We start from the raw sequence: 25,146 nt of genomic DNA on the forward strand, positions 1-25,146 counted from the left end.
CCACCTTTGACCCCAAAGAACAAGGCTGGAGCATCCCCTGTGGGGTTGGTGCATCACAGTCCAGTCGCAGGAAGGACCTAGGAAGATCTGGAGAATGCTCAGTTGTGCTGTGGGGATGGCGTGGGCATTCTGGTCACCACTGCGAGATTGGTGTCTGCACAGCAAAGAAAAGCCTGCAGTGGCCCATGCAGCTGACATGACTTGCAGGGCTTAGGCTGTGGGACTGTTTCATTGCTGTGTAGACATCTGGCCTTGGGCTGGAGCCTCGGCTCTAGGACCCTGTGAGGTGGGAAAGACTATAGGTTAAAAAACACTCTTATGGAGGTTAGGCCCATCAGTGGCTATTAGCCATCATGGGCAGGAATGATGTCCCTCACCTCTGTTTGTCAGAATCTGGCAGTAGATGACAGAGAATGGCTCCCTTGATGATGACCTGGGGTGATGTGGAGGCAGGCGCAAACGGCCACATGCTCCCTGACACCATTTTGTCTGTGTGGGGTGGGGGGGGGGGAGCGGGAAGGCGCAAGGGACCAGCAGCTGTTGTGCAGAGCCATCTCATCCTATGGACAGTTTGTCCATCTGCTCTGAGCCCTGCACTTTGAGGGGCCCTGTGGAGTCTGGGGACTGGTGGGTGGGCTGGTGCCAGCAGCTGGGGTTGAGCCTGCCCCCACCCTCACTGGTGGTGGCAGGAAGTGGAGTGGCTCGGCTCCAGCTTGTTCCACTCCCTTGGCTCCCAGACCTGTCGTTCGAGGGAGGGGGCTGGAGGAAAGGATGGAATGAATTGCTACCCCACACCTACCGGCAGCAGGAAGCAGAATGATATAGATGGGACCCAAGGGATTGGAGCAGGCTGGGGTCAGATCACTCTGCTTGTCTCCACTACTGCCAGTGTTTTTAGGGGGGAGGGCAAACCCCTGCTGCTGATGTCAGGCCCCCTGCTGATCCGTGGGCTGCATTGCTTGCAGGAGGAGGGAAGAGGTGGAGTGGAGGCAAAGCAGGGGTGGGAAGAGGTGGGGTAGGGAGAGAAAGTGTCTGGGGTGGAGTAGGTGCTGGTCCGGGGCAGGAAGAGGAAGGGCCATCCCCCTAAGCTAGGGGGTGCAGGGAGGAGTCATGTCGGAGGTGGTTACATGGCCAGTGCCCCGGTTGTAACACTCCCCAGCAGTCGCCCCTGATCCTTTTCTGTTCATTCCCCCTGGGGCACCTGGCACTGGCTACTGTCGGCAGACAGGATACTGGGTTAGATGCCCCTTTGGTCTGACCCAATATGGCTGTTCCCATGTTCTTATATTGACTCTGCCCAATGCAAAGGCATCTTTGGAGATTTTAGCTATTAAGCGAAAAAGTCTCCTGAAGTGTGATTTTCCTTTTTTTAAGTTTATGACTTGGCCATTCCTGCTCCAAATTATGGCAATAATAGAGCTGTTCAAAGTAAAGGTCACCAAAAAATGTTTAACATGTGCAAAACAGTGTATTTTCCCCAAGCCTCATTCTCAGAAATGGCTGAATCATTTTGATGACATTTTCCAGAAAACAGTCTCAGAAGACACACAGCCTGGAAAATTTTAGCCTAAATGGTTAACATTTGGCAAAATTAAAACCAACTGAAAATAAGATCTTATAATGGGAAGTGTTGGGTAGTACAGTGCTACTAGATCTGCCTATAATTATGGACATGTGCTCAAGGTTACAATTAAACATGCTAGTAAAGAGAATGTTTCCGCTAAGATTTTCCATCTATGTGTGGAATAAATTTTGTTATGCACTCCAAAGCATGTGTGAATGTGCACTACCTATAGAAACACATGCTGCTGGCTATGATCAGCTGCAGGCACTTTGCCAATCAGCTGGGCAGCACCTGGGCAGCTGCCCAAGCGCTCAGCTTCCAGGGAACACTGGTGAAGAGGTACTGAATAAAAATGAAAAATCAATAAGCTTTTGTAGCATATCTAGAGGAAGGTCCCAGCTTTGGAAAGACTTGTGACTAGTCTTAAAGTTCAGGGTCAAGGGGACAACTCCCAGTGGCTAAAGTTAAGCAAGTTTATTTCTGTAAAGAGTCAGGTCCTAAATATAGGGTACATCTACACCGCAGTGTTATTTTGGAATAACTAACGTTATTCAAAAATAACAAAGAGCACATCTACACTACAAGCCTTTATTTCGAAATAACGTTGAGCTGGAGGACTTCTTACTGTGACTCCTGTAACCCTCATTTTACGAGGAGTAAGAGAAGTCAAAAGAAGAGTGTTCTTCCTTTGACTTCCTGTTGTGTAGACGTAAAGCTGAGTTAAGCGATTTCAACTTAAGCTACGCACTATAGCCCTGCTATGTAGATGTGTCCTATTAGACAAGGGGAGGAGGATATTGGGTTTGTGTTTAAGGGGCTTTAGTGCTGACGCAAATGACAAACATTTTGACTGGTTTGTGGAGTCGCCAGAATTCGGAGATGTAATTTTCTGCCTCATATTGAAAGGGTGTTGGTTTGTACACTATGTGGAACCTCGCTTGCACTTTTGGCCTCCATAGAGATTAAGATGACTCATTTCTATGCAACGTGATTTGAAAATAAGGAGAATGAACTACATACCCACTGTATAAACTCCTCACAATTGTAATTCCTTAACTTGTTATAGGGGAAAGGTTTTGGTTTTTTTTAAATATATTTTGTTCTCACCTTTGATGGATACCATGGAGCCGTGTTTATGTCAAAGGCCTCTTGCTGACTACGCAAGCAGCGGAGCCTGACAGGGTTGTCAAAGGGATGCTCATAGTTAATTGGTGTAATGTCATCCCCGTGTATCTCATCTCATTTATAGCTTTGCTTTTAGTGTCTCGGAGTTTACTGAGCACTATGTATGTGTTATGATATTTTAAATTAGTGGTTCATGTCTGATGATTCATCATTGGCTTGTCTCTGCTGTATACCCATCTATACTTGCCTCTTTGTAACATAAGCCATCCGAAGGCAGGGTATCTCTGGTAGATCACCTAGTGTTAAGTGGCAGAACTTCACAGCATTGCCCCATTCACAGCATTGCTTCCCTCTCCTCAAATCCTGGCTGTAGCATAAGAACATAAGAGCGGCCATATTGGGTCAGACCAAAGGCCCATCTAGCCCAGTATCCTGCCATCTGACTGTGGCATTGTGGTCAGAGCTGGCTAATTCCAAATGATACTCCATCATACAGAGACAAGGTGGATGAAGTAATATCTTTTATTGGACCAATGTCTGTGGGTGACAGACACAAACTTTTGAGCTTACATATAAGGGTATGTCTACACTACAAAGTTAATTCGAACTAACGGACGTTAGTTCGAATTAACTTTCATAGGCACTACACTAGCGCTCCGCTAGTTCGAACTTAATTCGAACTAGCAGAGCGCTTAGTTCGAACTAGGAAAACCTCATTTTACGAGGACTAAGCCTAGTTTGAACTTACTAGTTCGAATTAAGGGCTGTGTAGCCCCTTAATTCGAACTAGTGGGAGGCTAGCCCTCCCCAGCTTTCCCTGGTGGCCACTCTGGCCAACACCAGGGAAACTCTATTGCCCCCCTCCCGGCCCCGGACCCCTTAAAGGGGCACGGGCTGGCTATAGTGCCCATGCCAGGTGCAAGCCTGCCAGCACCCAGCCAGCAGACCCTGCACCTGGCACGCCACGAGCCAGCCACCCGATGCCCCCCAGCCCTCCGCCTCTTCCCGGGACCAGGCTGGTGGCTCTCGGGAGCCTGGCCAGGACTGCAAGAGGCAGGCACCCGCCTGGTCCAGTGCAGACATCGTGGACCTCGTCCACGAACTCCGCACTAGGCACAGGAAAGTGGCCATCTAGGGAAGGAGAGCTGCCAGCCTGGCCACCCAGGAGCAGGTTTGCATGAAAATCAAGGTGGTCCATTGCGACCCCCGACCCTGGGCTTAGAATGGCCGTACTGGGTCAGACCAAAGGTCCATCTAGTCCAGTAGCCTGTCTGCTGACAGCAGCCAACCCTAGGGACCCTGGAGGGGATGGACCAAAGACAGTGACCAAGCCATTTGTCTCGTACCATCCATCTCCAGCCTTCCACAAACTTTGGGCAGGGACACCATTTCTACCCCTGGCTAATACCACTCCATGGACCCAATCTCCATGACTTTATCTCACTTCTCTTTAAACTCTGTTCTAGTTCTAGCCTTCACAGCCTCCTGCAGCAAGGAGTTCCACAGGTTGACTCTTTGCTTTGTGAAGAACAACTTTCTCTTACTAGTTTGAAGCCTGCTACCCATTCCTTTCCTTTGGTGTCCTATAGTCCTTCTATTATGGGAACTAATGGAGAACTTTTCTTTATGCACCCTCTCCACACCACTCTTCCTTTTATAGACCTCTATCATATACCCCCTCCGTCTCCTCTTCTCTAAGCTGAAAAGTCCCAGTCTCTTTAGCCTCTCTTCATATGGGACCTGTTCCAAACCCCTGATCATCTTAGTTGCCCTCCCCTCTCCCAGCCTCTTCCCCTCTCCCACCTCTTTTTCCCAGTCTCCCCCAGTTTTGTTCAATAAAGAGAGATTCTATTTTTTGAACACACGTTTTCTTTATTTTGTACATCAGGAAGGGGGGCTAGGGAAGGGTAAGTGGAAGAAGGTGAGGGAGGAATGGGGTACGCACCCCCGATGGGGAGGACTGGGCTGGCTCTGCGGGCTTCTCGGGGTGGAAGTTCTCCTGCAGCCCCCCGATTGCTCCCTCCCCCCGGATGGCAGCCTGTGGCAAGTGCGGCTGGGCCGATGGCCGAGTGCTGTGATGTTCCGCGTGTGGGCACTCAGGGCACTCCAAGCCAGGACTGCTTTGCAAGCGGGGAACCCTGAGAACTGTCTGTCCGGGGTGGGGGTCGGGTCCCTTTAAGCACAGCCCTCGGCTAGCCTGAGACAGCAGCTCCACGCTCTAAGTCCTCATCTGATGCCCTGCCGGCACTGCTTCCGGCCATCCTTAACCTCTGTTCAGGGTCCACTCAATGTGGACATGCTAGTTCGAATTAGCAAAACACTAATTCGAACTAGTTTTTAAGTCTAGCTGCGCTAATTCGAATTAATAAGTTAGTTCGAATTAGCGCTGTAGTGTAGACATACCCTAACAGTCTCTTGTAAATTTGTTGTACTGTTTGAATAATTGATGGTATGCTTGAACGTCACTCTGTTAAGAGACTACCAGTTTCAATGCTTTGAAGGATTATGCAGTCGACCTAAAACTTATTATTCCTATCTGTGGCTTGCTTTAATTTTAAGACCAATTAAGTTACAGTGAGCCTAAGCCTTTCAAATATAGTTACAACCAATGGTTTTATTTTCTGACATAAACAGTACACTTATTTCAGTAATGCTCTCTCGACATTATTTTAAAGTGTGATTCTCTGAAAACGGCTCTGTAAAATCTTTAGCTTCTTCTTGTTGTATTCAGCCATGACTGTTCAGTGACAAAATGCCTCTATTATTTTTACTTCTGTTATTATTGCAGAGTCAATATGGAACTAAGAGCCTGAACTGGATTCTATTCTGGAAGTATATAATCATCAGCAATGTAATTCTTAATTCATTTCTGCTTGAAGATCTACACTGTTGATGAAATATCACCCAGAAAGAACCTTGCTTAATTTTGAGAATCCAGCATAGGTTTTCAGGCACGGAAGTTGGGAGGTGGAGGTGTTTTTTCTTGTAAATGAAGCAGATTTGGTCTAGTCACTGAGATACATTAAATGTAGAGCTTCCAAAATGTCAATGTAATAGTCTTTTTCAGACTAGAACCACTCTTTAAATTCCATTGTATCCACCTTTGTCCTTTGATTCCACAATCAATACACTAAAGCGTTTTTAAACCATGCTTAGAAAATTTTCCATTTTGTTTACAAATCTGATAGCATCTGGCCCATCAATTATGCTTTACTCATAAATCTTCATAAAATAACCATTGCCTTTTAAATTACTTATGTCATGACATCCATATTGATGAAATTTTAAGTGTAAGATGATGAAGGATGAACTGCTAAACATGGTCTCTAAAGTAATAGAACCAGATTCTTGTGGTCAATGATAGCATACTTGCTGTTAATATTTAATACACTTTCTCTTCCATTACAGCCCATCCCTGCCTGCCCTTGATTGGCAGCTGCCATCTCACTCAGGACCTTATGAACTTCGGATTGAAGAGCAGCCCAAATCCCATCACAGAGCTCATTATGAGACTGAGGGAAGTCGAGGGGCGGTGAAGGCCTCTGCTGGGGGACATCCTGTTGTGCAGGTATGGGGATTTGTAATAGCAAGGATGTTTGTTTATCTTGGCACACTGGTTAGCAGCCAAGAGATCATTAATGATCACAAGTAGCATCGTATATACCTTTAGTTCCATAGACTGGCTTTAGTAAAGCAAGACCTTTGGATATGATTGTTTTCTTCCTTGCCTTCTTACTGTTGTATCATATTAAGTAAGAAGACACAAATAAATGTGTGTCTTATCTACACATTGATTCCCAGTTTCACAAATATATGGTTTACACCCATGCAATTTGCATTGAAGTCAGTGGGGTTAATTCCTGAAGTTTATTATTATGATTGGGTCCAGGTGGATCTGTGAATGCTTATTAGAAGGCAGAATTGGGTCCAATATCATGGAAATGTGTAACCAAATAAATCAGAGATAGGAATGAAGTAGTAGAAAATGAAGAACTATTTTAGTTCATGTATCATGTTTAGATCTTTGTCCAAAGCCGAAGTCACCAGGGCGTGTATCTGAACTCCTAGTCTAGTATCACAGGTTCTGCTAAACTTTTTAGCTTCTACTTCTTCAGTATTTAAGAAAACAGTGTCATAAACTGGATCCTCTTCGTTTTACTCATGTGAGCAATCTTATTCATTTGAATGGGGCTTCTCTCAGTAACAAGACAAGCAAGATGAAACCCTCATAGAAATTTGCTGAGTTGCACAGAGAACTAAAGATCCTGCAATAGGTTCCTCTTTCATAGACATTTAAAAAATTATGGTACTTTGTGCTACACAGAGTGACAATGAGCAGGGTTTTTTCTAGTAAGATGTATTTAAAGGATTAGATAAGGATCTTCCTTCCCTCCCTCCTCCATCCCCAAACACATATTAAAGTACCGTAGAACCTCAGAGTTACAGACCCCGGGGGAATGGAGGTTGTTCATAAATCTGAGCAAAACATGGTGGTTCTTTCAAAAGTTTACAACTGAACATTGACTTAAGACAGCCTTGAAACTTTACTATGCAAAGAAAACCCCAGCTTTAAACCATTTTAATTTAAATGGAAAAGCACAGAAACGGTTTCCTTATCTTGTCAAATCTTTTTTAACTTTCCCTTTATTTTTAATAGTTTACATTTAACGCTGTACTGTATGGAATTTGCCCTTTTATTCCCCTCTTCTGCTGCCTGATTGCTTATTTCCAGTTTCAGTGTGTAACTTATGACCCATCAGTTCATAATTCTGGTGTTCGTAACTCTGAGGTTCTCCTGTATCAGAGCAGTTCTGTTTGTATTTTGATCAGACCTGTAATGAATTCTGTGTGTAAAGGCTCTTAATCCCCTTACTCCCACAATATAGTTCCCGCTGACGGCTGCTTATGTGAATAAGTCCAGCAAGGTTTGGGTCTATACTCAGAAAGATTGCCTTGAAGCAAGTTGTGAAGTTTGTTCTGGGAGTAACATCCTTTCCAGAGACCAGGTGTGGTGCTGGATGGCTTCAGATCATGTAAAGTCCGTGCATACAAAGCCTATATGTATTTATCAGCTTTAAAATCTATTATCTAACTCATTACTTAAAGGAATTATGCAAGTTCAAAATGATACTCAGGTATCATACTAATGGATTCTTCTAAACTTTTCAGGTTCTATATCTTCAATATTTAAGTAAATAGTGTCATACACTGAATCTTCTTTGTTTTACTCATGTGAGTAATTTCATTCATTTTAATGAAGCTTCTCTCAAGAACAAGATGAAGCCCTCATAATATTTTGCTGAGTTGCGTGGAAAATTAAAGGACCTGCCAAGAGTTCCTCTTTCATAGACATTTTTACAATGATAGTGTGTTTTGCTACACGGAATGACAATGCTTTCTATATTGTGTGAGATCACTAAACAGAGAGAGAGTGAGAGTCTGCAGTCATAGTTTGTTGTTTGTTTTTGCTAAAAGTCATTGGTGGCATGGGATTATGAGAGAGACCTGCTGAAAGAGGAGGGATTTTAGCATATGAACATTTGTGAATGGTCTTGAAGTGAGATTTGCAGCAACACAGTTGACGACAATGAATGCCTACTCTGTTAGCTGCTTGATGCAGAGAAATGTAGAGGGGAGGCATCAATCCACAGTGGCCAACTTGACATTTAAAAATTTCCAACTCGCGTAGTGGAAACACTGGTTATGCTGCCAACATTTAATTGGTCTACATGTGTCTGGGCACTTCCCCTATAATCTCCTGCTCCAGTATGCAGGGAATGAAGTATGTTGCCTCTGAATAGAGAGGACGGCAGAAAGGAAGGAAGGGGTAATCAAAGGAGGCAGACGAGTGGCAAAGGCAGGAAGAGGAAAGAATTAAAAAAAGAGTAAGTACTCAGCTTGATCTGTTGTTTTGATAAGGATGAATCTATTTTTCAATCCTTCTGTTAGAGCAGGGAGATTCAGTGCTATGCCCCCCCCCCCACCCCAATCCCCCACATTTGCAAAGGGAGTTAAGAGGCAAGCCTCCACTCTGATCACTCTGAGGCGGGTTAGTGCCCCCAGGCAAAGTTGATTGTGGTAATTAGTTCATCAGCTCCAAACAGACACAGGAAGCCACTGGTAGGAGAGAGAAAGGAACAGGGCTAGCTGAGCCCCCTCTTACAGAGACCTCAAGGAAGGAAGGTCCTGAGGTGAGGGCTGGAAACACAGGGTATATTGTAAATAGCCTGTTGCCCAGGACTGCAAGGATGTTGGTGGAGGGCACTCAAATAACTGGCACAGTGGAGCCACAGGCACTAGAAGGCAGACGATGACTGCCCCCGCTACATGGATAGAGAAGTGTTTCCCCAGATTAACACTCTCTTCATCCATCCCAATTTGTGCAGTGTCATCCATCCTATGGTGAGCCTTAGCTTACCTGGCTTGGGCCTGTGTTGTTTCTTTGTTTGGATTTTTAAAAATAAATTAGAGGTGGCCCCCGACTTGCAACACGATTGGTTCCCAGGGAAGCGTTGCAAGTCAGGGGCATCATAACTTGAGCGCCCATTTATGATAGGCACCATGCGTCGTCGTAAATGTGGGCCAAGGATGTAAATTGGAGTTTTTTTGGCTCCTTCTGCACTTATGAAAAGGGTTGTAAGTGTGGAGGGTCGTAATTTGGGCGGTCGGAAGTCGGGGGTTTCCTGTATATAAAAGAACCAGATAGGGTCAATGTCTGATGAAGTGAATTTTACTCATGAAAGTTCATGATCCTATATGTTTTGTTAGTCTCTAAAGTGCCATGCAACTACTCATTGTTTATATAATAAAAGAGAGAATTTAGAACTCCCAAGCATGGGAAGTGAGCACATTCAACCGGGCAGTAAAGTTCTCTGCAAAAGAGGGCTGCCTGATGAGTTGGGGACAGACCACAGTTGCAAAGTTCATATCTATATTCTGGAGTGCAGAGAAAATTGGATCTAGGTTTTGTTCAGACCAGCATTGATATAGATATAGTGATAGGACCAAGTTTTTACAGTTCACATACTCGTGATTTTTTATATGGTCTTTGGGGGTGTTTTGATCTGGGGTTTTGGTCCAGACTCTTCACTCTGATACAGTCTAGTGTTTTGGACTGTGATATGTCACTGAAATCCATTTTGAAATGCTGCTGACCTCCACTTCTTCCCCTGTACACTCTGCTTCCTATTTTCCTGCTCCAGGAGCTGTTTATATCTGTTCCTGTTACATTTGGAGGGTTCGTTTTTAAACTTTTAAAAAATCTTCCCTTTCCTTCAGCAATACAGAGGCGAAAAATACACTAGAAAAGACCCAAAGATGTTTTCCACCTTGAAGACATTTGCAGGGTGTGTTAGGTGACGGGGGAAACGGAGCCAGCGAGTGATCGCTGTGTGTGGTATGTCCCCAAATACAGGGGGTGGCAAAGAGGTTTCTCTTGTCTAGTGATGTTTAACTCTTTTCCAGTCAGCATTCACTCCCTCACAGTATTCGCTCCCCCAGGAGGAGAGGAAAAGGCTCAGCAGCAGCTGGGAGCCACAGCTTTTGAGGGAAACATGCTCACTGTCAGGAGAGAGTATGGAAAGAGAGCAGGATCCCCTCACAGATGTGAGAGGCTCTGCATGGTGTGAGCTTAATTTTCCTATAGATCCCCCCTTCTCCTTGATGCAGGGGAAATTGATCCATGCTTCAGAAGGCACCATTGAAGCCTTACATTGGGGCTACATGATGGGAATACAGGCAAAGTTGATGCCCAGTAGGTGCTTACCCCACTCCCACTGCATGCGGTAGGCATGGTCACCATCATTATTATCAAGCAATGGGTCAGTATGGGGAGGGGCTGCAAGAGCCGTGTTAACACTGGTCCACTATCCCACAGTGCCCCATGCAAGTGACATAGAAGGACTGTAGTTGTTGTTCCCTCCCATTGGGTTACAGTCCTGGGGCCCTGACTCACAGACTGGAGGGTGCTGTTTGCCTCCCAGCCTTCTTGCATCATCCATATAGAGCCTGCTTACTAGGGATTCCTGCAGGTAGTATGGATTTCCCCACAGGTTGTTGGCTTCCCTCCCTTCCATGCATTTACCTATGATTATTTTATTTTGCATTTAAAATTGCATATGGCGATGCTCACCTCTGAGCGTGCCTAATGCCGTGTTCCACTCCCGCATATTTGCCTGCTTGGGTGTGGAGCTGCCATGGCAGCCCCAAGCTATCATCAGTCTTGTTGGGAGAGCAGGATGAGCTGACACACCTACCAAGCTAATAATGCTTCAGAACACTGGCAAATCAAAGGAGCTGGTTAGTCAGTGGTGATGAGATAATGGTTGGCAAGAGCTTGTATACCTTGGCTCGTGGAAAAATGCCACCAGTCAAAATTGCCTTCAGTGTTTAATAGGTGGCAGTCTCCCCTCGGAGTCAGTGTTGAATCAGTGTCCCAGCCAGAGATCGGGCATATGATGCTCGTGGAGGTGCCATATATATTTCAGATGAATTTGAAAATTGAGAATCTGACTGCTCGAGAAGCAAAATTCAGGCCAGCAACACACACGGTTGTTCATGATGATTTTGCACTTTTTGCAAGAGTTAAGATGTTAACCCTGGGATAGTAATTAGATACTATGGTATTGGACATTATAGAAGACCCTAAGATAATGCATTAGATACTTCTGGACAAATTCCAGGTTGGGTGAATTGACTTCAACGGAGTTACACCAAAGTTTAATTTGATACATTATGAGAGTCTAAAAATGTCTTGTGGTTAGAGAGATTTCTCATTCTTCATTCTAAACATGATTGTTTAGTGTTGTATAACATGGATGCTGCATTCTATCGGGAGGTGGCTGCTTTTCACCCGCAGGTCAGTAATCTGATAGGTACTGGTTATGTAGCACTTGAGGGGAAGGAAAGATATTTGTAAGGTATATAGTTATGGGAGAAAGGCGTTTACATTATAAATGTAAGGTATTTGTAAGGTATATAGTTTGTTCTAATTAATAACTCCTCTTTAGAGAAAGAAAAGTATTTTGGCTGCTTCTAATGGCATTTTTACAAGCAGGGTGTGGTATATCTATGAGAGATAAAGTCCAAATGCTCAAGAATGTATAATTAAAGCATTTAGCTACACCCGTAATGGACTGGACTGAACTGTAAAAGAAAGTATTCAAACAAAATGGAATAGGTTAATAACTGCTTTCAAAATCTTATTTATTATCCGAATAAATAAATTCAGATAAGTAGTCTTATCTTATCTTATAAGACTACCTATCTTAGTAGTCTTAGTTCATTTTTAAGATAGGCAAACTTGGAGTTAGAATTCATATGTCACTTGAAAACCCATTAATATTAGAAACATATTTTCTCTATTCCACTCTCTATTGAAATTATTGTGGTTACACAATGTGCGTGTAAAGACAGAAGTGGACCTAATTCTGTAAGTAGCTGAGTATCGTCAACTCTCTCATTTTTCATAGCCAGAAAATGCCCTTGCCTATTCTTTTATGTCCCTGACCAAAAAGATTTCCATTCACATAGACTTTTCACACACACGATGGATTGTACTGCTTTGTGGTGAGTATTACGGGTGTTAAATGAACCCTTTTGCATCTGTCTATGCACTTTGGGCCAGTTTTCCAAAGGTATTTAAACCCCTACCTGTATTTAAAAAGAAGCCTGTCCAGAGTCAACTCCTAACTCCCATAGAAATCCATCAGTGCTGAAGAACTTTTGTCACTAGACATCTGTCTGCATCTTCAGTCACCTAAATACTTTAGAAAAATCTAGGCAGGTGACCTTCTTTAACTGATTGCTGTCCATTTTAGCACTTGTAGAGTGTTAGCTTTTTCATCCAAAATATTCAAGGGACACATAACCTATTCCATAAATGGTGGTTCAAAGGCTTCAGGGATCAAACTCTGACTGCAGGGCTGTCTAGATGACTTCAGATCTCAAGAATGCTTATTACCTTTGTCTCACGTTTAGCCAATAGTGAATATATTGTTTTAATTTTATGAGGTGGTGCCTGCCCAACCAGACACAAATGTATTTGGATCAGGCTTTTACACCTCAATATATCTTTTTTTTTTGATAGTATGCTTTTCACACAACTGTACTGTAAATACTTTACAGATTTAGGGAATAGAGTTGGAAAGTTAAATGCACAATATCGGAAGGAGAGAGAAATGAAGAGGTGTAGGATAAAGCAAAAAAAATTCAGACGAATTTGAAAAGAGATGAAGAGTTAATGAGCTGGCAAATTTCAGGAATGTTGTTCCAGGGAAAGGAGTTGCAGACAAATCTCTTACACCAAGGTTCTGATACATCACAGCACTTAAGTAAGTGCTTGTCTTTAAGCATGTGGCCGGTCTCATCTAAATCAAAGTTAAGTGTGTGCTTACTTTTCTGGATTGGGGCCCAACCTAGATAAGCTTTCTTGAAGATACAGAAAAGACTCACTACTGGATGAATCAAAGGAATTAGAGAGGCCCATGGGAGTAAATCCATCCTGGGTTTAACTCATGCCGATCCATAGAGAGGAATGGATATGCTATTTTATGCCACTGACCAAAATGATATTCATTCAGATAGACTTTCCACACATAAGCTGGAAGGTACTGATTCATGGTGGGTATTACGGGTGTTAAATGGTCCCATGTTAAATTGTTTGTTCCTCTTCCTCTCAAAAGAAAAGGCAATTTTTTCAAATTTCTGATTTCCTTTTTCAGATTTTACCAGGAGAGGATCAACTACCTCTATATGACTTTTTAAACTTCTGCTTAAAAGCAAGCACCACCCTTTCATTCAGATAGAAATATAATCCTTGCTTATAGTAAGAATGTAAGACTTCAGAAAGCACCTGTTAGCCAGGTGCAATTAATAGCACAAAGCCATACAACAAACCAGACAGGGAGCCTAGATTTTATAGCCCCATTTTAGACAGCCGGTATCACTCAAGAATAAATCTAAACTGAACAGCTTTCACACTTCTTGCATCTGCATAGTTAAAGCTCGTCTCAAACTAGCAAGCAGATAATCAAAACTGAAAAGTAGAATGATCTGGCAGATGTTTTACGGCTGCTATTACTTCCATAAATCTAACAAATGGGGGAAAACTTGTTGAAAGCTTTTCACCAATAGATAGGATCGAGGAGGGGGAGGGGCGGCAGAGGGAGTTGTAGCAAGAGGGCTATCTTTGGTTACGTCACATAATACTGCTCCCACAGGATTGCTACATAAGCATGGCTACACTAGTAGCAGCAATCCTCCCTGGAAGAGCATCTCCAGAGGAAAGTAATTATCTGTGTCCATGTGTCAGCCTATCAAGGTTTTCTGACAAGTTAAAGTGCTGCTTCATCTTCACCTTGAGACTTGGGTTTTAGAGACAGGCCTCTGTAGTTTGGAACAACAGCCTATTTAAAGTGAGGATCACAATTGCCACTTGCCATAAGTGGAGGATGCACTCATTTCTCTCTCAAAAATGCCATTTTCCCATGCTTACGTTGCCACACTGTGGCACATACTCCTGTTGCTAAAGGAGCCCTGCGAGTAGCAAAGATAGTCAATCTAACTGGAGGAATTTAACAAACCTCTTAGGTTTGTCTATGATCAAAATGCTGTTTCCATTAGGAAAAGACCATACAGCAGGATGATGGTGCTGAATGTTTAGGGTATTTAATGGCCATTGCTTTGGCAGACACCAAGGAGTCTCTACACAGCATCAGCTAAAGAGCTAAGCTGTGTTTCTGTGCATTCCCCTGCCTATGTCCATCTGTTGTCTCTTGGTTTATACTTAGATCAGGGCCGGCTCCCGGCACCAGCAAAGGAAGCACATGCTTGGGGCAGCACATTTTCAAGGGTGGCATTCCGGCCTGCAGGAGGACCAGACAGGGAGCCCCACGGAGATCACTCCAAGCATGTGCTTTCTCTCTGCTCTGACTGATGCTCATAGGAGACCATTAAGTAGCAGCTCTCTATTCCTGCCCTTTCCTTACCTTTCAGCCATCTGCTTATTGTAGGATACTTCTTGACTTACAGCTTGTGTCTATGGAGAGAGATTCTTCTGTTGGTCTGTATGATGTCGTGCTCTTTGCTTGCAAGATTGTGGTCATAGCAAATAAAAATTGACAAGCAGTTAACTGCATGGCCTAACAGATTTCTGTCTTTTGAGAAAACTATTCAGATTAATGTTGAAAAGTGGTCCCTGCATTGTACATAGTATTTACTCTGTAATATTTTCAATAAATCTAGGGTGATTAGAAATATTTGTGATCACACTTGCAAAATTAGAAGGCTCCAGTTCTGTAAGATTCATACAGCTTGAATACATTCACTGCCAACCCAAGGAAGCATTGGAAAATGGGCCTCTAATGTTGGCAGCCAGATTCACAAAAGAACCAAACCCTAATTCTACAACATGGGACTAAAGGCTAAGAGATCCTAGAAAAATCCAGCTGGGTAGCTTTTCTTGTCTTTCATTTCTTTGCACAGACCACTAGAATGAGTCTTTACCGATCCAGTTTTTAATGCAACTGGTCTCCAATGAAAGTAAAAAACAAATTAGAAGTACCCGAGCACTCAGTAATATGCTACATTTAAACGCCTCAATCGATAAGTACTGGAGTCATCAGGATGTCTTGCTGAGTAACAAATAAATGCTTTGGGCCAGATAGTGCAGGACTTCTGCATAGGAAAGGGCAGGACACAAAGAACCTTGCTCCTCCATTTTGAAAAAATCTTTGGACCAGCATACTGTTCAGGTAGCTTGAGTGGCAGAAGAGAGGTAAGGGGCTTCTGCATGGAAGTGCCTGTGGATCTTCTTGGGTCAGTGTTGATCTCTGGGGATCTTCTGGTCAATGGAGTAGGACTCCAGGCCTCATGACAGAAGAGTTCCTAGGATGTTCTGTGTGTTGAAATTTAGGTATGGTCTATCTACACTGCCAACTTCTGTAAGCATAACTGCAACACTTTAGGGTATGGAATAGGGACGTTGCTGTAAAGGTGTTTAAATGATTAACTGATAAGCCTGGGCTTATCCGTTAATACTAACAACTACATGCACACACACACTCCTTGCTGCCTCTGTGGAGAGGGGAGGTGGGAGCTGGTGCTGGGGGGAGCCAGCCTAAAAGCCGACTTCCCATGAGCAACAGATCCTGTGGAGCCTCTGTATCAGTGGCAGCAATGTGGGGAGGGGGAGGGGGAATCTCAGAGCAGCTTCTGTCGATGGGGAGCTCACGCCCCCCACAGACAGGGGCTGCTGTTGTCCCACATTGCTGCCTCTGTATCAGAGGCAGCAGCATGGGGTGTCAGGTGGTAGCTGGTCTGCATGGGGAAATGATTTTAAACTAGCTCCCCTTGAGGACCAGCTCTGCCTGCCACGCTGCGCTGTTGCCTCTGATACAAAGGCAGCAGCGCAGTGTAGCAGGGGGCTCCGCAAGAGTGGAGCCAGAGCCGGGAGCTCACAGCCTGCTCATCCTGCTTTCAGGGAGTATTTTAGTAATTGTGTAACAGATACAAAATTTTGCAGCTAAAGATTACTAAAATAAACATTATCCAAGATCCCTAGTATGGAAAATCCTAAGCAATGTAGTTATACCAATTTGACCCCCAATATAGAGAGCGCTGTGCTGATGAAAGGAGTTCTCTTGTCAAGATAGCTATTGCCCTTGTGGGAGGTGGAGTATCTACCCCAAAGGGAAAGGTAGCACTATTAGTAAGTGCTACCCTTACATGATTTCCTATGCAGGCAATTCCCACCTAGATAACAGAGTCCTTGAGCCTTAGTCCAGCAAGCACCTAAATACATGCTTACCTTTCAGTACAAAGATAGCCTCATTGAAGTCAATTGGTCTATTCATACACTTAGTTAAGCATGTGCTTAAGTGCTTACTAGATCTGGGCCTTAGTTAGTGTAGTGTTTTATGTAGTGCACTGGACTTCTGTTTTCAGTGGAGGGTTGGGTTCAATGACATTAAAATGGAGGTACAATTTCAGTCCTTTATATTAAATGAGTGATCCAGGACTCTGAGAGTTAGGTCAACCATTTAAGACTTATTTGCTTGCAATATTAGTTACAATTTAGAAATCATGATCCAAAGTTAAAAATCAGTAAATCTGCTCCCGACTTGTCAAATTATTCTGTGTCGACTTGCACCCACAAACTGAAATGAAACAGTTAAAATTGAAAAGTTCTGCCGAAAGCCAGATGCTTCTTTATGAACCATACTAGCCTACCTTCAAAATACCAGCTAACCTGCATGAGGCAAGTGATTAATTTTTTACAAGTCTGCTTCAGTAACTAGACATCTGTCCTCTATTCTTGAAGTAATATCTCAGGGCAAATGATTTTTTCCCTGCTCCCTACTACTAATTACATAAAGCATAATTGTCATGGGCTGTATAGTATATAGTACCATGTAAAAATTCATAATAGGGTCCATTTTCAGTCTCACACCAGTTTTATACCAATGGAATTTCATTGGAATTATTCCTGACTTATCACTTTTTATTTTTGAGCGGTTATAAGAATAGAATCAAACCCATAGGCATATTGTAATCTGTAAATATATTAATACAATGTCTATATATGTGGTCACAATATACATTTTCCTTTTATAATCAATATTTGTTCCAACTGACAAAAAACTGAATAGGTAGAAAAGATAGTGACATATTACTTCAGCTTTTACTCTGATTAAGGGTTTATCATTTCTCTACTCTTGAAGCACACCTTAAGAGATCTTCCTTATTATGAGCCATGAAAAAGAGAGAATGCACTACAACATCTGTTTTATAAATAAGCATCAGTAAAACTGTCCATGGAATGAAGTCAAACAAACTTACTCCACCCTATATGTATTTTAAGACATAATTGCAAGAATTGCATATTTTTTACTGTAACAGCTCGAATAGGGCAGTGATCAGTTTACTTGCAGGTGTTTAAAATACAGGTTGCAGAGAGCTATGTAATATGATTTTTAATATAGGTTTAATGGTTTAAGAACAGCTGTTTTTAATGTTTCATTATCCAGTCGAACTAAGGAACTCCTGCTTTTTGTTTCCACACAGACAATATGTACATTAGGGTTTAAAAGTCCAAGGTGTACATTTCAAATGGAAACCCATTCAAAGCAATAAACAACTCTTAAAGACACAACATCGTTAATTTCCTAAGAATTCTACAACACTACAGCAGTGCTGAATGATGGGGCACATTCTGTTAAATTCTGCTCTTTGTGGAATTGATAAATGTTATTGCCAAACCCTGGTCCCAGTGACATCAGTTTCCAAACTCCAGCTGTATTCTATAGAACAAGAACCTGGCTTCTGATGCTTGTATCTCATACATGCAGAAATGTTGATGTATCATCATTCTAGCAACAGAAAAAAATCTTAACATAAAAAGCTTAACAATATGACTTTTACGTTACTGTTCATTAGTACAATCTAGGGATATGCTTATGTCACAGTCAAATCAATTTAAAGTTCTGCTGAATGGGGTTGCTTTGCTGAATCAGACCTTTGTTGAGTTACTGATTTCTTTATGCCCCAGATTCCTTCTCAGCACTGTGTGGGTAATGATATTTCACCCACCTGAGACGCGTGTGATGAGACTCAATTAATTGCTTTTAAAGCACTTTATGGTCCTTGGATGGAACGTGCTATTAAAATGCAAAATATTAATTTTTACTGGGAGGCTTCCTAGGATGAACTAAGCTTAACATTTTAAAAATGTTTAAATTTTAAGTGGTGGTGGGTCTTATGAATACTGTGTATTTGTTTTGTATATCCCACTGATCTCTTGCAAGTCAGCCAAATGACTATTGTCATTACAAAGCAGCTCTGGACTGGAATCACCCAATGGAACACAAAGATGTCCCTATAATCTCTCCTGCACCAGAAGGCTATGTTGTCAGCCTGATTCTCAGATGGGTAGTGTTTCTGGGAATATCACAGCTTTTGGCTAATCAGCATTTCTGTGCTAGAGTGCTGGATTTTTAAAGTTCTTTCACCCTTACACATGCACAGATCTTGAATTGCACACTTGCAAGCTTGACACATGCCCAAATACATTGTCTACACATTTTATTTTAGGGTACAGTACTACAGAAAAAATATGGTTCAATAAGATTGTTCCAAAATTGTAGTCTTACTTCAAGGCCACAGTTTATTCCTCCTTCTCCGAAAGCTTAGTAAAACAAAAGGAAAAATATATAGCACTTTAAAGACTAACAAGATAGTTTATTAGGTGATGAGCTTTCATAGGGCAGACCCACCTCTTCAGGTCATATTCTGAAAGCAAATAGGCATGACCATATATAACAAAAGAATACAATGAAGAAAGTAAACAAATTATAAACTAACAAATCAGATATTAGAACAGAAGGTGGGGTTGAGGCGTTCCCCTAATATGGATCCCTCTTGGTTCTCGTACTATGTCTAAAACATTTCTTTTGGCGGGTCTACCTCTCCCATGTTTTCTGGGGACCTCTGCCTTGGTCTTCTCATTTTCTTATTCCACTTCCATTTTAAGGGTGATCTCATCCTCTCCTAAAGGTTTTACAACCTCCCGCATCATAATGACTCTCACATCTGCCTATCCACACCCAACTTGTCTCCAAGGCTGTGTCCAGACTCAGGGTTTTTTTCAGGAAAAGTAGCCTTTTCCCGAAAAAACTTCCCCTGCGTCCAGACTCAAGCCGCGTTCTTTCGAAATAATTTTGAAAGAACGCGGCTTTTCTTTCGATGGCGGTAAACTTCATTTCACGAGGAAGAACGCCTTCTTTTGAAAGTTCCTCTTTCGAAAGAAGGCGTTCTTCAATGTAAATAGGGCTTCCTCGAAAGAGAGCATCCAGACTCGCTGGGTGCAATCTTTCGAAAAAGCGGATTGCTCTTTCGAAAGATCCGCCTGCAGTCTAGACGCGATCTTTCGAAAGAGCCTCTTTCGAAAGATGCTTTCGAAAGAGCCTCTTTCGAAAGAAGCCTGCAGTCTAGACATAGCCCAACAGTCCAACTTGCATCTTGACCAGTTTCTCTCACCTCTCTTCCTTGATAGCCTGCCATGAAGATGAGCCAAATGTGGCCCAAACCAAACTCCTTATTTTCCCTTTCCGCTATTTCTTCCTCTACTACCACTGAAACTCCACCGTGCTCTCCATTACTTAAGTCTGTACACTGTGGATTTTCAGCTTATCTCTGTCCCTAGCCCTTTATCTAAGCCATGTCCAAATTCTGCTACTTCTTCCTTTTCAATATTTCTAAGATGGATCATCCTTTTCTCTTTATCTGTAGAGTAAGAGGCCTCTACCAACCCCTCAAATCTCCTCCTCTCTGTCTCCTCCCTCCCCGTTTCTCTTTCCTCCACATTCTAAAAGGATCTGCCTTGCCTGTTATTTTGATCTTGGCATGCTTCCTTTTCTCTTCCGGTGGAATCCCTCTAGTAGAGTTCTCCATGCACCACTAAGATTCATGTAATCACCTTCAAAGATGTGTGATTCTGAGTAATTAGGAAGTGGCACCCTTGTTTCTGTGCCCACGAAAGCTCATGATACCATCTACATGTTTCGTTAGTCTATAAAGTGCTACCAAACCATTTTTTGTTTTACTCCACCAATACTAGTCTCATCCACCTATTTATCAGCTTCTCACACCTCCCGTTTCTTCTTTCACACTGTTCCTTCTGCAGTCAACTCTCTCCCTGAACTAAGCCCCACAAACTCTATCCTTTCCTCATTCATATCCCTTCAGAGAACTCATGATGCCCCCTGGGAAACTTGAGGAGTAAGTGTGGGATCATTTGCATTTCTCTGTCCCTAGTTATTGAACATAACAATTATGTATGCTTCCATATATATACTTCTTCTGCTGAACCTCTTTGCATTTGTGAGAAGACAGTGACTTCTTTTCTGTTTGGGAAGTGACTATGGGAGCTCTAGTAAATAAACAAAGTGGGTTACAGCACATCTGTTTTAATCCTGGGGTGTGTCTATGTAGATTTGTTTGTTCAGCAAAGGGAAATGAAGCCGCGATTTAAATAATCGTGGCTTCATTTAAATTTAAATGGCTGCCCCGCTGAGCCTACAAACAGCTGATCAGCTGTTTGTCAGCTCAGTGCGCTAGTCTGGACACTCCCCTGCTGACATGAAAGCCCTTTATCGACCTCCCCAGTAAACCTCATCCTACGAGGCATAACAGGGAGGTTGATAAAGGGCTTTCAGGTCGGCATAGGAGTGTTCAGACTAGCACTGATCAGCTGTTTGTCGGCTCAGCGCGGCAGCCATTTAAATTTAAATGAAACTGTGATTATTTTAATCGTGGCTTCATTTCCCTTTGCCGATCAGCCTAATCTACATGGCTCCATTGATGGAGCCATGTAGTTTAGACACACCCCTGGAGAGCTATTCAAAACCTAGTCAGGGTAACCAGTGCAAAATGAGTTTGGAGCTTTCCTCTCATTCTCATGTGTCAATTTGATAAAACCATTCACTTGGACAGGATTCTCAGCATTGGCCCAAAAGAGGCCCAGGACCTGGCTGATTGCTGCAGGTAGGGACTGAGAAGCATAGGATAGGTCTCTGTGTTAAAGCTTGTGCAGCTTTTGCTCATGGTGTGTCTGACTCAAGTTAATGCTGCTAACTAAGGAAGTATTGGAACAGGGACCATTTTTCTGTTTGGTTGATACAGCACCTAGCACAACAGGGCTTTCATCTGGTGCTCTGGAGTGCTACTGTAATACAAATACTATGATTTATATTAATTTTCAACATATATTTGGGAGCTAAGAAAAGAAGCCTGCAAATTCCATACTCCAGAACAGTGACTCCCAACCTTTTTTATACCGCGGACTGGCAAACCAATTCACAAATTTCTGGCAGACTGGCATAATTTTATTTGCATATTTCCATATTCAATATGTAAATAATGAATATGCAAATAAATATTGCAGGTCCACCAAAAGCCCTGGCCCACCCAGCCTCCATAAACAGCCGGCTTCAGCTCTAGCAGTTGCTACCAGCTGTTCATGGCAGCTCTAGAGGCCACGTCTGTGGTACACCCCAGCCCCCTCATTCCCCAAGTGCCAGTCCTAGTTAACACCAGTAGCCACCTGCACCCACCTTGGTCCCCTCCCAGCATAGGTGCAGGTGGTGAGCTCCCCACAGCAGCCTAGGTTCCCACCATGGAGCACTGTGGCTCTACTTTCAGTCAGGCCAGGGGCAAGGCCCCGGGGGAAGAGGGCCCCTAACAGTGTTCACTCCTTGCATGGAGCTGACTGACTGGGCGGGGCTGATTAATCACCTGTGAAGCTGTGCTGCCCTGCAGCTTTGGGGGAGCACTGGCCCCCAATCTGCAAATGTGGGGCTAAGCCCTCTCTTTTGTACACTGGTATAACTCTGTTCACTTCAATGGAGTAAGTTCTGATTTTATGGATCAAAATCAAGCTCCCGGTATTTACATGGGAGACCTAAGGAAAAAACACTGAGATAATTTTGTCTGAAACTTTCACAGCTCTTCTCTGCATTGCACAACTGAGTTTATTTAACAGTAATGTGAAAGTCTCTCATGCTTCAGTTTCTAACTGCTGTGGATTCCGTCCAGATAAAAACACAGACAACAAGCTGGAGTACAAAAGCCACTAAAGGTCACATATGGTATATGTGCAGCAGGCCAAGCTATCTAGAGGAAACATCATCACGCTGCAGAGGGGCCAGCTGCAACCTACCAAGGAATCATGGGGCTGCTCATGAGGAGAGTTAATTTAAATGGGCTATCTGAGTCTAGTGGGCCCCAATCATAAGACTGTAAGAAGGGCCATACTGGGTCAGACCAAAGGTCCATCTAGCCCAGTATCCTATCTTCTGACTGTGGCCAATGCTAGATGCCCCAGGGGGGTGAACAGAACGGATAATCATCAAGTGATCCCTCTCCTGTCATCTATTTCCAGCTTCTGACAAATACAGACTAGGGACACTATTCCTACCCATCCTGACTAATAGCCAGTGATGGACCTAATCTCTGTGAATTTATCTCATTCTTGAACCCCGTTAAACCCTTGAACCCTTCACCAGGGACCGGTTCTTTATTTTCCACACCCTGGATGGGGAAGGCCATGCTGCTTTCAACTATTACAACTCTAGGACAGGAGTAAGTCCTCTTGCCCGGGTTGGCATGCGGAGAGGTGTGGCAGGGGAGGAAGGGAAAACTAGTCAGATTGCTGATGCAGCTAGAGACAGGGAGGGCTTCTCCTCAGACTGACTGGAAAATCTCTCCTCCTCCTCACATTGCTTTTACTGGCAGAGCAGAAGGATAGCAGACTTAAGTACTGGGTGTGTAGGGGCAAAGTGCCCAAAACTGCCTCCCCTTTACATGTGTAAATTGTCAAAGGAAGACTCCCCTGAGTTTAGGCATCATTCCCCAGAGTCTAATGACTTTGGAAAGAATGCAGGCTGGAGTGGTTGCCTTGTGCAGCTGCTTCTGGGGTGGGAAATCCCTCCTAGAAATAGGGAGCAGCTTCTGCAGCTGGTTAGCCAAGGAGATTCATGGATGTGCTGCAAGCCAGCAGCCACGAAGCCTGTTTTTCCTCTGGATGGAGACCTAAACGCTTAGTGAGCCAGTCACTGAGTGCACAACATCTCTATTACATTCAGATTATTAATTCCTCACAGCATATTTGCAGCTGGAAGTTTTATGTGGACCTTTATTCATCATGATGTGAACAGCTGCTCTTTTGCTGCACTGTCAAAGCAAAGTCCAAGTGGCAGCACAGGAAAGTGGCATATAAAATACCCTCCAGCTGTTTTCCATTCAATCTCCTCCTCCTTCTGCTCCCCTCCCCGGCACCCTACACCCACAGCGCAAGCTTATACCTTTGAGGATGGGAGCCAGCTTATTTTTATTTGTGGACCAACTCTAATATTTGGACACATGAATAATACATCTGGATTTTAAAACAAAGCTCCAGTGAACCTAGAAATATATGTTTAGTATATAAAAAAAATCCTACAAACAGCACAAAAACTCTAGGCAGTCTTACTACATTTTGTTTTGTGGGTGACCGACGAGATCACGTGTGTTATGACACAATAGAATGACATGAAATTACTTTTACATAATTATTCAAGGAAGTAGTCATGTAAAATTGAGCCAAAGATGTTGTGTTCAGAGGACAGCTTCAGATCTGCAAGAGCAAATTTGTTTTTTACTCTCAAATCTTCCTGCTTGGCTCTTTTAAGCTAGACACTCCTCTTTTATTATGCACATTCACCAAAGAACACATTGTATAACAGAGATGATATTTGTCCAAGGGTTGGCACCTCTACTTTTTCCAAAAGAGCCATGGTCTCATCAATTATGACAAATGGTCAAGACTTTAGTTTCATGGTGAATCTAATTTTGCAAAATTAGAAAGAAGAGTCTGGCTCCCAAGAATCGTCAACGCCCTAACCCACAGGAACAAAGTGTTCTGTGAGTTCTTCACTCAAAGTGCTAACCCACACTTAATTTTGTGTCAGTAGTGGGTTATCCCCAACACAAAGCTGTATGGCTCTAGGCAAAGGAAAAGGAGGGGAATAAATGACATCTCAGTGATGTAACAATAGCTGAGACACCATACACATGTAGAAGTAATGCTAACAGTTGAAGGATGCAACTGCAAAAGGAAAGAATTTCAGAGAGAACCTTCAGTGATTGCACACAACCCTGCAGCCTGGGACCCTATTGATGCTGTCATGCAATGGGCAGGTAGAAGATTGCCTGGGATGCATTTCATAATTTTCAATTGTCAGAAAAAAGTGAGTTTCTTTCAGCTGGACACTTACCTGTGCTCTTCCCATCTTGGGTTTGGATTACTCAAATGTACTCTGCCTGAGCCTCATTTAAAGACCATTTGCTAGTGCAAATTGTAGATACCCACCTATTTGGTGATACTGTCCAGAGAGAGGACCCTACCTCTGAACTCCTACATCTACACTGCTTGCTAGTTGATTATCAGGTGAATTTTAAGGTATATCTTTGATCTATGGAGCCCAAAATATTTTTGTTTCTGTCTTACAGACCATCTCCCTTGACCAGTGTTACAGCATTTGGTCCATGTCCTGTCCCCCATGTTGGTTTGTCTTCCCAACTTTTCAAGGGCCAAAAGCTCCATTATATCTTCTTCCCCCTCCCTCAGCTATATTTTGTGGGATCTAATATATACTAAATCAGTTGGTTTTTATTCTAAACCAAAGTACAGCGTTCTGCATATTGCTAGAACTTTTCCCCCACCAGGTTTTTTCTCTGAAATGATGACCCTGATTAGTGGGGGTAATTAAGGTAATAGGCCCCTGGTTTAAATAGAAGGCTAGTGCCTTGGCATCTGGAATTCATTCCTCCTTTCCATCCCCTACTGATGCTGCAGAGCTCTTTAAGGCTCATCTGTTCCCCAAGTGTTCCCTAGGAGTGGAGTTTGAGCAGGGTTATGCAGA

General features: G+C 43.2%; 1 protein-coding gene across 5 annotated transcripts in view; it reads left to right on the forward strand.

The window, feature by feature from the left end:
- The window catches only part of NFATC1 (nuclear factor of activated T cells 1), a 140,098-nt gene that overhangs the window by 24,997 nt on the left and 89,955 nt on the right, over positions 1-25,146 (forward strand). For all 5 annotated transcript variants that reach the window (XM_089776351.1, XM_075921105.2, XM_075921108.2 and 2 more), the window contains exon 3: positions 6,098-6,257. In XM_089776351.1, coding sequence (XP_089632477.1) covers positions 6,098-6,257 — 160 coding nt within the window. The remainder of the gene's footprint in view (positions 1-6,097; positions 6,258-25,146) is intronic.

This window comes from Pelodiscus sinensis, chromosome 2, assembly GCF_052426305.1.
Source record: "Pelodiscus sinensis isolate ZL-2025 chromosome 2, ASM5242630v1, whole genome shotgun sequence".
NCBI lineage: Eukaryota > Metazoa > Chordata > Testudines > Trionychidae > Pelodiscus > Pelodiscus sinensis.